This window comes from Lithobates pipiens, unplaced genomic scaffold (assembly GCF_037356315.1).
Source record: "Lithobates pipiens isolate NorthernLeopardFrog02 unplaced genomic scaffold, aLitPip1_a1.2 Scaffold_19, whole genome shotgun sequence".
In the NCBI taxonomy this organism is placed as follows: domain Eukaryota; kingdom Metazoa; phylum Chordata; class Amphibia; order Anura; family Ranidae; genus Lithobates; species Lithobates pipiens.
In genome coordinates, this window is record NW_027507764.1 from 374,206,306 (window position 1) to 374,224,014 (window position 17,709).

Genomic DNA, 17,709 nt, shown 5'->3' on the forward strand with positions numbered 1-17,709 from the left:
AGTTGTTGCTGCTAAGGGTGGCCCAACCAGTTATTAGGTTTAGGGGGCAATCACTTTTTCACACAGGGCCATGATGGTTTGGATTTTTTTTCACCTTTAATAATAAACACCTTCATTTACAAATTGCATTTTGTGTTTACTTGTGTTGTCCTTGACTATTGTTTAAATTGGTTTGATGTTCCGAAACACTTAAGTGTGACAAACATGCAAAGGAACAGGAAATGAGGAAGGGGGCAAACACTTTTTCACACCACTGTATGTTGTAGGGCATCAGACTCAATGTAGGGACAAACTCACATTTTCTTTAGAAAAACATGTTTAATCCACAGGATATATCCAAACAGAAGAAAAAAGGCATCTTGCCATCAAACAAAAATAAACGTCTGCTCTACCGAGCCTTACTGTGTCCATAGTCTGACCAGTCCCTGTTTTTTTTTTTTTTTTATCCAAAGTCATGAATAAGCAGCCATGCTCCTATTCATATTCATTCTCTCAAATTATTTATTTCTCTCTCTCCTTAATCAAGACTTGAAAAGAAAACATTAAACTGCAGTCCACGGACTTGGGAGTCTGTCCCACCCAGATCTCTATCAGACTCCCAATAAATCCAGCCCCAGAACGGACTTTACAAATACAGGGTTAAGAACTTTCCTTTACCCTGAAGTCTTTGCTGGTATTATCTTAGATTGCAAATTTAAGAATCTGTGGAGGAACATATATCCCATCAATCATTTTTCCTCTCATTTTAACCTATTTTCACAGGCACCCCGCTACAATGTGCATTTATATATGTCTGTGTTTATATGTGTGTGCTTATATATACACAGTATATGTGTATGTATGTGTGTGTGTGTTTTATATATATTTGTGTGATATATATATATATATATATATATATATATACATGGGTGTTTACATGTATGTACCGTATATACTCGATTATAGGCCGACCCGAATATAAGCCGAGGCCCCCAATTTACCCCCAAAAAAACTGGCAAACTTATTGACTCGTGTATAAGCCGAGGGTGAGACATGCCTGTCCATCCCTGTGTGTGTGTCCGTCCATCCCTGTGTGTCCGTCCATCCCTGTGTGTCCGTCCATCCCTGTGTGTCCGTCCATCCATCCCTGTGTGTGTGTGTGTGTCCATCCATCCATCCATCCCTGTGTGTGTGTGTGTCCATCCATCCATCCATCCCTGTGTGTGTGTGTGTCCATCCATCCATCCATCCCTGTGTGTGTGTGTGTCCATCCATCCATCCATCCCTGTGTGTGTGTGTCTCCATCCATCCATCCATCCCTGTGTGTGTGTGTCTCCATCCATCCATCCCTGTGTGTGTGTGTGTCTCCATCCATCCATCCCTGTGTGTGTGTGTATCCATCCATCCCTGTGTGTGTGTGTGTCCATGTGTGTGTGTGTGTGTGTGTGTGTGTGTGTGTGTGTGTGTGTCCAGCCTACCTGTGTCCCGAGCCTGTGTCCCGAGCCTCCGTCCCGTGCCTTGCCTCCTTGCCTCCGTCCCGTGCCGTGCCTTGCCTCCTTGCCTCCGTCCCGTGCCGTGCCTTGCCTCCTTGCCTCCGTCCCGTGTCGTGCCTTGCCTCCGTCCCGTCCCGTGCCGTGCCTTGCCTCCGTCCCGTGCCTTGCCAGGATCGCCGCTCTTCGTCGGCGCCTCGGCGGCCATTCTAAAATTCAAAAGCCGCGCCTCCGCCTTCGCCTGTGATAGGCGGAACACTGAATTTCCCAGCAGCCTGTGTTCCGCCTATCACGGACATCGTCTCATCCTCGTCCGTAGTACGAGGATGAGCGGATGTCCGTGATAGGCGGAACACTGACTGCTGGGAAATTCAGTGTTCCGCCTATCACAGGCGAAGGCGGAGGCGCGGCTTTTGAATTTTAGAATGTCCGCTGTCTGTCTGCTCGACACGCTGATCGAGCAGGCAGACAGCGATGACTCGAGTATAAGCCGAGGGGGGCACTTTCAGCCTCAAAAAAGAGGCTGAAAATCTCGGCTTATACTTGAGTATATACGGTATGCGCTTTTAATGCTGACCCCCTATATGTTTACAATCAGAACTGATTTTCTTTTACCACTTGTTCATAGTACCAGCAAGAAAATGCCTTTCTTCTGAAAAAGCAATCCATGCTCAGATCACTTTTCAGAGGCATTAGATAAAGAGGCAATATGTTGCCTGCTGACTGTCTGTTTTAACCCCCTAAATGCATCATCACTATGCTGCAACTACATGCAATGCACACAGTTGTGGAATGATTACAGTGCAGCCCCATTCACCTAGGGATGTACTTCAAGGGTGCCCCAACTGGAAAAAGATTGAGAGACACTGGCATAGAGGAACTGATCTCTCCATTTTTCTTTATGCAGCCGCTGAGAGATCAATTACTTTATATGCAACCAGCCCCAGAGCTCCTCCTATGCAGCTTTCTGCTGGCCCCTGTGTGCTCTCCACCCCCCCCCCCTCCCCCGCCCTGTGTACTTTTTCCTGCCCCCCCCCCCCCCCTCCCCCGATTCACCTCGTCCCCACAGCTCAGCTGTGTCCTCCATCTCCATCTCAAAGGTGAAACATCAGAGGTCTGTTTAGACTCCTGATATCTCACCAAAGCCCCCCAACAGGGCTCCTAAAAAATATTTTAAAAAAATTATATTGTAAAAAAAATGAATAAAACAAATGGTAAAATAGAGCTTTCTTTTGGTGTTATTTGATTAACACTGGGTTTTAAATTTTAATGTATAAACGAAAAAATACTGAAATAAAAAAAAAAACACATTTTCTGTTCAAAAACGTATCCAATAAAATCGAATTTCTTCATGAATTTAGGCCAAAATTTATTTTGCTACATGTCTTTGGTAAAAAAAACAAAATTTGTTTTTGGGGATGCTAGCATAGTTATGATTGTGATCAAGTTACTGATCAATACAGACACTATAATGGCGGTGATCAGCGACTTATAGTGTGACTGTGTGGCAGACAATCTGGCACTAACAGACTTTGACTGGGAGGGTCTAACTGACACTGATGTCGCTAGTGACACTAATACAGTGATAATGTTGTACACTGGCTGGGAAGGGGTTAACATCAAGGGGCAACCTGTGTGCCTAACGAATGTAATGTGTGCTGCTTTTACCAACAGATCTGGCTGTTTCTTTCTCTCTGAACTCAGGGTTGATTTCAGGGAGAAGAAACAGACAGATTGCTGTCTGTGCATAGAGTTCTGTGACTGGCCACAGCCGATCAGCAGGTTTAGTTCTGTAACTAGTCACAGCCAATCAGCAGGTTTCAGCCAAACTCAGTGACTGGACACAGCACGGGTCAGCAGCCACCAAAACAAGCAAGTACACTGCGTTGTGCAGAAACGTCGCAGTGCCTGGCTGTGCCACCCATTTGCAGTATATCTACTGTCAGCAGACGGCAAGCAGTTAAAGATTATATTCAAGAAATTAAAAAAATATAAAGATAGAAAAAAATTGTTTACATACTTATGCACCTCTGTCTTCATGAACTGAAACAGTAGATTATCTTACTTCTTGTGTAAAAGATTTATTCTATATTATTTCATTTAGCAAATTAAAGCATCTAAAGACTCAATATGGCAACAAATTAATTTATTAGACAGTCTGTGGAGTTCCAAAATCTGTATAACCACAACAGCAATGCAGAGTCAACAGAAATACATCTATCTACTTTAAATGTTTCTCTTAATGTAGCATAAATATAATACACCCTTGCTGGTCTATTTGCTGCATTCACAATATCACAATGTAAATCATTTGCCACAAAGCTAATTTTACAAACTCTAAAGCCCCTTTTTCACAAGACCGATCATGTCCGCCTGTCAGTTTTTCAGGCAGGCCTGATTGGAAGTTCCATTCACCCCTATGGACCAGGTGATGTAAACAGACTTGCATTGGTTTAAACCCACCTACCTCCAATCCGATATATAAACAAACAAAAGGGGATTTGTAGGTAGATTGGAGATGGTGGGTGTAAATTGACAGTTGAGTCTGTATACACCCGACCATCCATAGAGCAGAGCAGGCTCTGTCCGTGTCTACTCTCCAAAAAATTGAGTGGAGATGTACCTGTCATCTGCCCACTCTGCTCTGGTCAGCAGACAGATCCGCCCCCCCTTCCCTGGAAAGCTACCCCTCACCCCCATGGTGAAGGTATGTTGCCTGGTATGGTTAAGGGGAGGGCCTGCCAGGCTGCATACTCGGATAAGGTTCTGGCATGGATTTTGGAAGACCACACGCCTTTTTTAAATTTTTGTTTGGGGCGTGGGGTTCCCCTTGAAATACATACCAGACCAAAGGGTCTGATATTGATTTTGGGGGACTCCACGCGTTATTTTCTTTTTCTTTGTGCGGGTCTGGTATAGATTGGGGGTGGACCCCGACGTCAACTTGTTTTTTTGCTGGCTCTTTTGTTTACATTCTGCTGTTAGTGGTTAATTCCCCCACTGACAGCAGAGATTACTCATGGTTGTTAGGACACTAGTGGGTCTCCTTAACAACCTGCTGCTGACAGCAGGGATGAATCCCAGTAGTAAAAGCATTAAAAACGCGCCAAAAATGCACAAAGGCGCACTGCAGTACCACTACAAAATCTCACTGGAAATCGGATCAAGATCACATCAGACTAGTGTAAACCAGGCCTTAGTTAAGGCTTTGTTAAAAAAAAAAAAAAAAAAAACATAAGGATACAAGTATAGAATTTTCAAGCGTAAGAAGTTACCTAGGCAATGGTTCTGGATATGTAACATCTAGTGCAGCAGCTTTGATTTCTCCCACTTGTAAGGCTTCCACCAAAGCATCCTGATCAACGACTGGACCTATGTGCAAAGAACATGACCAGTGTAAATAGTTCTAAAATGTTCAGACTAAAAATGATAAATGGTGTTAAAACAAAAAGTTTAGAAACATGTACTGTATGTCAAGGCAGCCAAGACATTTTTTCTCATTTTGGATTGTGTGAGGAAGGATCAGAACCCCAGCCAGGTTTTTACTGCAATCCAGGGATCAGGTAGAGAAATGTACCTGTACTTCCTGTTCTGCTTACAATGTCACAATACAGGAAGTATAACAAAGCTTTTAAATTTCTATACCTGTTGCTGTTGGAGCGCTCCCTTCACTTCATTGTTATGGTTCTAAGCTAGCCCTTCATAGCAGTAAAAAGCCTGACAGGGATTCTAAAACTACAGGACATAAAGCATAAGAGAATGTAAATGTTTTTTATTCCATAAACAAAAATGCACTGTCGCCAACCCTCACTTCACTACTCACAGCCAATGCACTGAAGCACACTACTCCAAACGCATCAATGCACATTTCCTCACTTGTTGCTATTGCACAGACGTGAACCCCTAAATCCCAACTCTAGCAAGAACATTTTCATTTTGTTTTTGACAAAGCAGGGTGGATTAGAGCCTCTGTGAGGCTTTTATTGCCATCTGTGCCCCTATTAGTGAAAATAACCCTCACTTCCTGTCAGGACTCCAAACTAAAACAAACAAAAAAAAGTTTGGCTGGAGTTAGGCTGGCCTTACACTGGTAGAATTTGGTATGAACGTTCATAGGAAAAATCTTGCCAGTACAATGCTTACAGAAACTTCATGAATGTTGTTTTTAAGTTCTCTAAACATTAAATTTGCTTTTATTAACCGATTTAGAAATAAATGTAATTTCCTGAAGGAAAACCACATACAATGGACGCAATTCATTTGAAAAGAACATTTTCAATCAGTTTGATAGAGAACGACAGTCAATTTGTCTCAACCAACCATTCAAAAAATATACTCTATTTTCTAATTTACCCTGTACATTACTATGTAATATTTTTATGCAGTACTGGTCCTTCAAGGTCCTGTGGCAGATGTGCGTCTACTAGGCTTGTGTATGCAACTCCCAAATCCCTTTAAGGTTAGGTTCACACTGCTGCGATCTGACTTTCAGGGTGATTATGTAGTGCTGGTATTTGGACACTACTTCAAAGTGGTTTGCATAATCTATTGGGCCAAAATTGCACTAGAATTGCACCAAAATAGTACAGGAACCTTTTCCAAATCACTGAGTCGTATTGATGTGAAAGGACATCACTGAAAATAATGTGGATTTCCCTTCTCATGCGTTGTCGCATCTGAAATCGCACTAGTGTGAACCAGACCTTAAAGAACTAATCTTATATATATATTGAGTGCCAGAGTTATTCTTTTTGAGTTTTATTTCTGTAAAACTTTTATATAAACACCTTTTAAAAAAAGAAACAGGAGAAATCATATAGTTATACAGTGAAAGTCATTATATTATGTAGTTTCTATCACACAAAGACCAGGACTAGCAGACTTATACAAACCTCTGCTGACATTAATCAAGGTTGCTGAAGGCTTCATTAGTTTCAATTCTCTTTTCCCAATTAGTTTTTCTGTCTGTGGAGTTAGGTTAACAACCAGAATTACATAATCTGACTGCTGGAGCAAATCTGACAGGTTTTCACAGTATGTGGCCCCAACTGACTTTTCCTCTTCTAGTCTGCAAGAAATTTTAAGAAGTGAGGTTCTCTGCTTCAACAGTGGGCGGTTGCCCATCCAACTCTATGATTTTGCCATGCATAACTGAAGCAAAGAGTACATTGGTGCTGGATGGGTAGGGAAGTCTACCAGACCGCCATTTGATGAAAAAATAAACATATTGCAAAAATATATCACAAGCAGTTTTTTGTATGCATTACTACTTTATGCTAGATTCACACTTGTGCGGGTGGTTGCGGATGCGGGACAGCGTGTAAATCGTACCTGTTCCCGCACCCACCCGCTGATAAACCACGCTGCCTCTTTTGCAGATGCGCAGGGCTGCCATTCATTTCTAATGGCAACACACGCATCTGAAACCGCAGCACATTTTTGGTTATGGGAAAATGCATGGTGCACAAGCACCACGTGATTTCTCTCTGGCTGGGTTTTAAAAAAGGTGCAGGAAACTTTTTCCTGCATGAAACACCAGCACGGGAGCCCAGAGCTGCTTATGTGTGAACCTAGTCTTATAATTTTCCAAACAGAACTTATCTTCAGTAAATGATTTAAAGTAGTATTAATTCTTGTGTTTTGTGCATAAATAGATTACCATCAAGCAGTGCAACATTCCCTAGTACCTTTTTTCCCTAAAGCGTAACTCAAATAGGCACATATGGATTTGCAGCATTCAGAGCTGGCTAAATCTCCCGATCCTTGCTGGCAGCCACTGATTTTCCATCATGTGAATTTAACCTTACATACTATCCCTGCTCCCCGCCACTGGCTCCAGCTCCACAGCGCTACTTTCTCAAATTTATAAAAGATCAAGGAGAGTGCACAATCCAGATGGTGTCAAATTGGAAGCTGGAGGAGGAGGAGCAGGAGAGTGTCTTGGCACCAGAGCTATCGGCTTCTATGGAGGCTAGAAGACTTGTCCATAGAGCCATCCTGGAACACACACGCATGGGTCCCTGTAAGGAGTATATAGTGCAGTTTATTTTTACAAAACACAAAGAATTTCCCATGCAAATGACTGTCTCCAAAGTTACACTCTTATAACTTTTATGAATTCATTAACTTGCAATCTATCATTACATTTAACTTTGATATTATTCTGATATTTCAGGGCAGCGTTTTTACCTTTCCTGGCTAACTTGGTTTAGAACTGAACACCAGGCAAACAGCTAAACATAGATTGCAGATCGCCTAGTAAAAAGAAAATTATTAATAAAAATGGCATAAATCTATCCCCTATTTTGTAGACGCTATAACTTTTGTGCAAACCAATCAATAAACGCGTATTGAGTTTTTTTTTTTTTTTTATACCAAAAATATGTAGAAGAACAGGTATCGGCCTAAACTGAGGGAAAAAAATAGGATTTTTAAAACAGCTTACCTGTAAAATCCTTTTCTTTGATGTACATCCGGGGACACAGTGCCGTAGTACTTACTACGTGGGTTATATCGGCATATCAGGTGTTGCACACTGGCACGCAACTTAAGGCGTGAACTTCTCCCATATAACCCCTCCCACTACTGGGAGTCCTCAGTTTTGTAGCCAAGCAATCAAAGTGTATAAGGAGAAGAAGGTGAGGGACCTCTGTGTCCCCAAACATACATCAAAGAGAAAAGGATTTTACAAGTAAGCTGTATTAAAAATCCTATTTTCTTTTCTTTCATCAGGGGACACAGAGCCATAGTACTTACTATGTGGGATGTCCCATAGCAATGGCAACTGAAGGGGGGGGGACACAACAAAAAAGGAAGACGGAGGACTTATATTGCAGCCTACAGTACGCTGCGCCCGAAGGCAGAATCCTCCTGGCCCTTAACATTGATTTGATAAAATATGGTAAATGTATGAACTGAAGACCATGTCGCGGCTTTACAGATCTGAGCCACAGAGGCCTGAGGATGCACAGCCCAGGAGGTACTAATCGCCCTGGTAGAGTGCGCCTTAATATGAAAAGGAGGAACCTTCCTCTTTAAACCATAAGCCTACACAATGACTTGACGAATCCACTTAGCAATAGTGGATCTAGATGCTGCCTGTCCTCTCCTTGGACCATCCGGCAGAACAAACAATATCTGTCTTACGAACTTGAGCAGTCGCTCTTAAATACACTCTGACCGCCCTCACTACATCAAGGGAATGTAGCAACCTCTCTTCCCTAGATTAAGGCTCTGGGAAGAATGAAGGAAGAACAATATCTTGGTTTAAGTGAAAACCTGTCACTACCTTTGGCAGGAATTCAGGATGAGGGCGTAAAACCACCTTATCCTTATGCATAATTAGATATGGCTCCTTACAAGATAGAGCCGCTAGTTCACAAACTCTTCTGGCAGAAGAAATGGCAACCAGAAAGACTATCTTTTGGGTCAACAGAACCAAGGGAATTTCCCGTAAGGCTGCTTTTGTAAAGCTGACAGGACCAAATTCAAATCCCAAGGATTTAGGGGTGTCTTGATCGGAGGACTGATCCGTGTCACCCCCTGCACAAAGCTACGCACTAAAGAGTGCGAAGCTAAAGGCAGCTGAAAAAACACTGACAAGGCCGAGATCTGGCCCTTGATGGTATTCAAGGCCAGATTAATCAATCCCATCTGTAGGAATTCAATGATTCTACCTATAACATATTTCCTGGGGTGCCAACCCCTGGATCTGTACCAGGCAACATATGCCTTCCAGACTCTATAGTAAATGATCCTGGAAGCTGGCTTCCTGGCATTAATCAAGGTAGATATGGCTGAAGGAGATAACCCACAACCCCTTAGGATGTGGGTCTCAATAGCCAGACCGTCAAAGTTAGCATCTGTAAGGTAGGATGGAATACCGGACCCTGCGAAAGAAGGTCCGGCCGTAATGGCAGAATCCAGGGAACTCCTATTGCCATCCTTATGATCTCAGTGAACCAAGGCCTTCTGGGCCAAGAGAATCACCTCCTTTTGTTCCTGCCTGATCCTGCAAAGAAGATGTAGAAGTAGCAGAACAGGAGAAAATGCTTAGATCAGAGAAAACTGATGGGAAGACTAATGCGTCTGTTCCGCAAGCCAACGGATCCCTTGTCCTTGACACAAAGTTGTCGACTTTGTTGTTGATTATAAATTCTGAGGGAAACCGCGCTACTTATTCACAGGTAGAGGGGAAAATGGGTGGAAATTTTTTTTTTTACGGATAGAAAATGTCCTTACAGTAAGGACTAGACAGGTTGCAGCCCCCCACCAAAGAAAACCCCCAAACAGGGTTTTCACAATATTATAACCTAAAAACCGGGGTATCTGGCGCTACCTATGATTAAGTAAAAATTAGATAAAGTATAGATTGGAGATACAAAGTGAGTATTTTTTTAGTCCCTAAAAATACCAGCAATCTCATAAAATGCGCTCTATATCAGATATCCTTATTCCCACACTAATAGGAATATTAGCCTCTATCAGGGACAAGGTTCAATAATCCCAAAGACTGCTGGGCACCAAAAGCTCTATATGATTTAACCAATGTGAACCCCTATGCGACTTTAACAATAAAATCACATAGATAATCTTGGATGTGGCCTGGTCCGGAAATAATATGCACTTGTTCAGAAGGACCTAGACCTCATCTTCCAAAAGGTGCTTATGTGCAAAAATATATAGAAATATGTGATATGGTGCTCACATGCAACTTATGTCAGAAATCGCATAGATGTTGGTGCATGTGAACTCATCCAGCAACATCTCACCCTCACGTATAAGCAAATCTACTCCTAAAGTGCAAATGTGTAACAGATTAAAGCAAACATACAAAATGCGTGTGCCTCTATCCAAAGTGAATCAGAATTATAAAGTGCAAATTATTGTAAACATAGGCTCCAAATCTTCCTAGTGAAATACCCAACCACAAAAAATATATTGAGTAAGACTGAAAAATAAATAAAATGATTAAAAAATAGAAAAAATAGTCAGAATCTAGAAAAAAAACAAACAAAAAAAAAACAGTCTAAAAACAAGAAGAAAAAAAAGCACAAAACAAACAGGCACCACACCCTAGATTAAGGTGTATATAGAAAAGACCTAGAAATCATAGGCCAAAAACCCTATCACAAAGTGTAAATGTATATTACAGATCAAAAGTCCATATATAAAAGGAAAAAAAGGAAAAAAGAAAAAATGAAAAAAAATACAAAATATAAAACATTTATGGATAAGTGTACCACACCACCCTTAAAAAATATATATAACCAAAAACCAAGAACCACAAACATTAAATTAATATATTAAAATGTCCATTGTTGAACAATCTTCTATTGTGCAAGTCCAAGAATTATATTCATAAGGTGACTTTCGTGCTTGCTGTATATCCTTCAAAGTGACTTCCGTGCTCACCCACAAGGTTCCCCACTCACCAGAAAGATGCACCCCAGCTGGGGTAATTCGCCTTTAATCAGCCTTTTAAAATTCCGGCTCCTCGCCCATGTAATCCTTCACATCCAGAACGGGGGTTCCGTTTATCCCTCATAGGAAAAATATAAAGTCTCCATAGTGTAGTATGTATATACTTGAGAGAAGCACTAATGGTTTATTTAGGCAAAAAACTGTTTATTTCCACAAAAATGTATAAAAAAATATATCAAAACAAGCTACGTATAGCATATATATGCATATAAGAAAATATAGTCCAGGACTCCCACTTTCTATAACATCCGTGGGTCAGTGACCATCAGAAAAATCAGAGAGCCCACAAGCAGATCAAGATATGAGTTGGGAGATATAGAAATACATTTTTAACCATAAAAATGAAAAAAAAAAAATATATATATATATATAAAAATAAAAATATAAATAAAAATCAAAAATGTAAAAAATAATAAAAGCTTCACAAATGGCTGTCCAACCCAAAAGGATCAGTTCTTACTTATGGTCACACTTCACTATAGGAAAACTCAAATAGTTAATTTTGGTTAGTGAGCCTTCTTAGTTGTAGGTGACCTTTAAATTCCAGGACTATCCCGTGTGCAAACTGCAATTGTAGATTCCCCTAGGGTAGGGCCATCTATTTCGCCTTCATAGCATATGTTAAAATACTCCAGGGTTCGCTCAGTGGATGCGCTGCGTGCGTGTCATCTGCGCTCAAACCAACCCGGAAGTGACGTAGTGTGCGTGGTTCCATTGAACGCGTTTGACTTTGTTGTTGAATCTGGACACAAACAGGTCCACGTCCGGAGTACCCCATCTCTGACATATCACAAGAAAGATGTCGGGGTGAAGAGACCACTGTCCTGGAAACAATTTTTGGCGGCTCAAGTAGTCCGCCTGCCAATTCTCTATCCCGGAAATGAAAACTGCCCATAGGCAAGGGACGTTGTGTTCTGCACAAGGCAAAACATGATTCACTTCTCTCTGGGCAGCACGACTCCTCGTGCCCCCCTGGCGATTGATGTAAGCCACAGCCGAGGCATTGTCAGACTGAATCCTGACAGGACAGCCATTCAGTCTGACCGTCCACGCTCTTAAAGCCAGATGGATTGCCCGAATTTCCAAAATATTGATAGGCAAGGTCCTTTCCAACCTGGACCACTTTACCTGGACAGAATCCTCTTCCAGGACCACTCCCCAGCCTAAAAGACTGGCATCCGTGGTTACTACCTTCCAGGTGGAAGGTATAAATGTCCTTCCCTTTTGAAGGTTGCTGGATATCAGCCACCAATTCAGGCTCTGACATACTTCGGAAGCAAGCTGAATCGGAAAATCTAAGGCCTGAACTTTTTTGTTCTAAGCTGACAGGATTGCAGGATTTGTAGCAATCTTGAATGAAACTGTGCGTAAGTGATGGCCTCGAAGGAGGCCACCATCTTCCCCAATAATCTCATGCACAACCGAATGGAAGGCTTTTTCTTTGCCTTGATGAGATGGATTAGTTCTACAATGGAACTGATTCTCTTTGGAGGTAGAAATACCTTTCCCTGCCATCTATGATTAGTCCCAGGTACTGTACTCTCCTTGATGGCCTCAAGGAGGATTTTTCTAGGTTGAGAACCCAGCCTAGAGATTCCAGGTAGTTTACTGTTGTCACCAGACCGTGATCTAACCCGGAAACCGAATTATCTACTAAGAGGAGATCGTCCAAATAGGCTAGGACCATTATGCCCTGAGCACTTAATCTGGCTAAAGCAGGAGCCAGAATCTTTGAGAATACTTGAGGAGCTGTGGCTAGACCGAATGGCAGGGCCACAAACTGAAAGTGACGGTTTTCTACTTCGAATCGTAGAAACCTCTGGTGAGCGGGAAATATTGGCACAGGAAGATGGGCATCCTTGATATCGATCGAAGCCAAAAATTCTCCTCCTTGGAGGATGGCTACTACCGACCGAATTGACTCCATGCGGAAGGATCAAATGCTCAAGTGCTGATTTAGATCTCTGAGATCTAAAATAGGTCTTACTTCCCCATTTGGTTTCGGGACCGTGAAGAGGTTTGAATAAAAACCTGTGCCCTGTTCCTCTAAGGGAACCTCTGATATGACTGCTTTCGCTAGCAGATGGTCCATTGCTAGAAGGAGAGCCTTCTTCTTTTCTGGGTCCTTGGGAACCCCTGACCTAACACCAGGGAGACAGCAAAACTCGGAACTCTAGCTTTTAGCCTAGAGACACTGCAGAAGCCACCCATTTGTCGTGACATTGCTCCTGGCAGATCTTTGAAAATTGCAGGAGCTTTCCCCCCCACCCCAGGCGCCCCTTCATAAGGAGGCTTTAGTACTCTGCTTGGTGGGCTTCTTTCCCCAAGATCTTTTCTGACCTTGGTGCTGTCACTGGGGTTTCCCCCTTGAATCTGACGGCTGAGGCCGTCGAGACTGCCTAGAGGCTGTTGTCCCTGATACAGGAGAAGAGGCCCGCTTAAATGAGAAATGTCTAAATTTCTTCTTTCTCCTCGCTGCAGGGTTTTATCAGAGATAAAAAACCCTATCTTCACCCTTCACGGTAGGCTCCAAGACCTTTAAAGGAAACCTTCAGGAACAGGGGTACACTCAGGTAATCCCGCAATCCTGGACCCGCGAGAAGTCCCTGCCAGTAAACTTTTATTGGCCTTACTACCAGGACCCAGCTTTAAAAAGCATTCGCAAGCAAAACCTCATGTCTTTGGATGACGAGGCCCGGGTACCATGCATTTAGTTCATTATAGACACATCAGAATGGATCTGGTCAGGATGGCTGTCTCTCTTCAAAGGATTACTGGCCGTGGAGCTCAGTACACACATCCTTACACGTGCCCAACACCTTAGACACTGGCGAAAAAACTGAGGACTCCCAGTAGTGGGAGGGGTTATATGGGGGAAGTTCACGCCTTAAGGGGCGTGCCAGTGTCCAGCACCTGATACGCCAATATAACCCACGTAGTAAGTACTAGTAAGTGTCCCCTGATGAAAGAAAATAAATGTTTTTTTTATATATTTTTTGGGGATATTTATTATAGCAAAAAGAAAAAAATATTGAGTTTTTTCAAAATTTTCGCTCTTTTTTGTTTATAGCGCAAAAAATAAAAAATGCAGAGGTGATCAAATACCACCAAAAGAAAGCTCTATTTGTGGGAAAAGAGGACAGTGATTTTGTTTGGGAGCCACACTGCACAACCAGGCAATTGTCAGTTAAAGAGACGCAGTGCCGAATCGCAAAAAACGCTCTGGTCTTTGGCCAGCCAAATGGTCAGGGGCTGAAGTGGTTAAATTACTGAGCTGCTTTTTTTTGTATCTTCCTGGAGTTCGTCAATCAATTTATTTTTAACAAGTTTAAATTAGAGCAGAACTTTAATAAAATGGATGTCCTGGGTCTAGGGCAGTGATGGCGAACCTTGGCACCCCAGATGTTTTGGAACTACATTTCCCATGATGCTCCACTACACTGCAGAGTGCCAGAGCATCATGGGAAATGTAGTTCCAAAACATCTGGGGTGCCAAGGTTCGCCATCACTGGTCTAGGGGAATTCAGCATAAAGTCATGTTCTGTACATTCTAAGAGCCTTTTGCACCAATGATCCTGTCATTTGGCAGCAGTTATTCCTACAGACCTCCATGGAAATTGCCTGATACTCAGCATGGTACAACTCAGCTGCGGGATCAGTTCCCTTTGCTAACACTAATAATTATCGGGAACAGTTTCCAATCTGATGTTCTTGGTTAACTCGGTTAAATTTCATTGCTGTTGGTTTTAAAGAAGGTTTCTTAAAGAGGAAGTAAACCCTGATGGGTTTACTTCCTCTTTTTTTCCCTGCAAAGGTAAAGCATAATGGACTACTATGCATCGCATAGTAGCTCATTATGTGTCACTTACCTGACACAGGAGCCAGCGAAGTCGCCGCTGATCCCTGTAGTCCGCCGCGTCCATCTTGCTGGTGGCGTCTCGCAGCTCCGACCAATGACAGCGGCGCAACCGCGATGACGTCACTCCCGCGCATGCGCACGGGAGTCGCGCCTCGCAGCTCCGTTGCTGTCATACGGCGAAGCCGCGATGACGTCACTCCCGCGCATGCGCACGGGAGTCGACAAATTTGGCAAATCCATTCTTGGGTTTGCCGCATTTAGTGCGCCTGCGCGCCGCTGTCTACGGCGCATGCGCCGTAGACAGCGGTGCCCATTTTCGGGCAAATATCTCCTAAACCATATAGGTTTAGGAGATATTGCTTGGACCTACAGGTAAGCCTTAATCTAGGCTTACCTATAGGTCCAAGTTGTTTGGAAGGGTTTACTTCCCTTTTAACACCCTCCTCGGTTAATTAATGATAAGTGTGACTAATGATTACCAGAGGTTGTACTTGACCACAATGTCAGTGCTGAGAGAAGTTCAGGCATATTGGCCCCAGTATAAAAGCTGTAGGGAAAGTTATATGCTGATATAGGTAACACAGACACTTGTGTTTCCTACTTAGTTTGCTGTCTTTTATACAGTATTAGATATCAACATTTTTTTTTTTTTCATCCAACAGTGTACTTCAAAGTATTAACAGCATTTATTTGACTTTTTTGTTTGCCCCAGATATAAAACATATGTAGCTGTAATGATCTCAAATTCTGTTAATGTTTTTTTCCACCTGGCTTGATTTTTAAATTGAATTGAAGGTGATGCTTGCAGGGCCACCCGTGGTTCAAATTTTGTCTGATTGAGCATGAACTGAATTTAGTCTGCATGTGATTTTCTTTCAGGAGTCTTTAAGAAAGTATGTTGATTATGGTTTAGATAGTGGCAGATATTGAAGCAGAGCTCTACCCAAAAGGGAACGCTCTGCTTATTGCACTCCCCCTCTACTGCCACATTTGGCACCTTTTGAAAATTGGCTTGGGTGAAGACATCGCTGGATTCGTGGACAGGTAAGTGTCCTAATATTAAAAAAGTCAGCAGGCAGCTACAGTACTCTTTAAATACGATAAAGAATATGTGGCAAAGCAAGCAGGCAACGATAAATCAATACATTTTTCTATAAAAAAAAAAAAAACTGATAAAGAGCCTTTGAAAGGTATTCAAAACGTCCTACCTTTGATGTCTGTTATGATACAGAATCTTCATTTCAAATGCCTTTGCTCTTTGTGCAATTTTATATCCAATCTTTCCCATTCCGACAATGCCAACAGTATTCCCTGTTATATCCCCTCTGGATACCCAGTTAGCTTGGAAATGATCAGTGTCTGGAGACATTGCAATCCTGTGACCTATTCAAAGGAAGATATTTTTTAAACGTGTACTGTAATTTGCTGTGCATTTTATTGAAAGCCTTTTCATAGAAAAAATATAGTTTTATAATGTTTCTGTCTAACAGGACTGGCTTTAAAAGGGAGATATAAGTGGTAACTGAAGCTGAAAATTAAGCTGCTTTGATTTTGTCTTCGTGGAGGGCTGGGCTGTGGGTGGGAGCCGCTAGCTCATCCTCCCAGCAGCTTGCTGAGAGGCTGAGCCAGATGCCGGTCCAGGCATCTGGGTGGAGTCGGGATCTTTCCAAAGATTTAGCACAAAACCGGTCATAGTAGTGCAGAATAACTCATACGATCCATAGAAGAAGTATAGACAAAATAGCTTTACTTCTCCTTTAATATGGCTCCCACTTTTGTTTCCCTATATATAATAAACTATATATATTCTAATCTAAGACAGGCCGAAGACAGTGCAAATTTTTTTTGCAGAAAAGAAACTTACATGATTCTCCCATCAACACGGACAGTGCTGACAAAGGAATTCCTCCTGCCGAGCAATTGTCTGCTCCCGGCGGGGGCAGCCATCCCTGCTGGGATAAGACAGTATTTATTGCTAGCAGCCGCTAGAGATAATCGCAAGCGAATCCGGCAGGCTGGTTGTACCCAAGTTGGTTGATCGATCAACTTGGTACATTCAGCCTACCCACACAGGGTTCGAATCTCGGCTGGTTCCAGCTGAACCAGCCGGGATTTGAACCGTCTATGGATGGCCTTACATTATAAGACGGAGTAACATAATAATAAACATTGTCATCACTCTTATGGTTTTCATCTTTGGGTGGTAGGAGACATCACATTAACATAAGTGAAGATAATTAAAGCCTTGAATATTACCTTCCAGAAAACTCCTGGCAGACACAAGCAGCAGTGTCATGGCCAAGTCAGCTGTAGAATTGGTCACAGCGTTAGGCGTGTTGGCAACTTTCACCCCATAGCTGGATATCATCTTTAGGTTTAAATGATCCACTCCTGCTCCAGCACTTGCAATCACTTTGAGTTGAGGAAGGCATTCTAGAAGCTCTTTGTCAACATCAGGCTTGTTTGCCCAATTAAAGATGCACACTATCTTATCTGCTACCCGTTCTTTCTTCTCCTTTAACTCTTTCATAGTGATCAAAGTAAATCGCTCCTCCAAGTAGTCCACATGCTCCTCCATAACGCCAAAGGATCCTCCTATTTCCTGCACCAGTATGCAAGGCAGGTCCTTACCTGTCTCCATCTTGTAACTGAAACAAATAGATGAACAAGGTAGAAATGATTAAGTACATCTCTCATTCATCTACAGTGAACTATGCTCTAGAGTACATGTGTCAAACACAAGGCCCATGTGCTGAATCTTGCCCTCCAGGCCATATTATGTGGCCCTCACACTACTACTACTATTACTAATACACTCACTACTGCAGCTGTGGCACCTCCTCATCTTTGCCCCCACCATGTCTCAGCCGTAAGAAGGATAATAGCAACAAAATGTAA

The 17,709-nt window shown here is 42.4% G+C and overlaps 1 protein-coding gene across 3 annotated transcripts in view; it reads right to left on the reverse strand.

Moving 5' to 3' along the window:
- The window catches only part of LOC143996978 (glyoxylate/hydroxypyruvate reductase B-like), a 77,683-nt gene that overhangs the window by 34,122 nt on the left and 25,852 nt on the right, over nt 1-17,709 (reverse strand). For all 3 annotated transcript variants that reach the window (XM_077492314.1, XM_077492312.1, XM_077492313.1), the window contains exons 2-5: nt 17,068-17,459; nt 16,020-16,194; nt 6,362-6,537; nt 4,745-4,841 (exon numbers count right to left, since the gene is read on the reverse strand). In XM_077492314.1, the coding sequence (XP_077348440.1) occupies nt 4,745-4,841; nt 6,362-6,537; nt 16,020-16,194; nt 17,068-17,452 (833 nt within the window). In that variant the 5' untranslated portion in view covers nt 17,453-17,459. The remainder of the gene's footprint in view (nt 1-4,744; nt 4,842-6,361; nt 6,538-16,019; nt 16,195-17,067; nt 17,460-17,709) is intronic.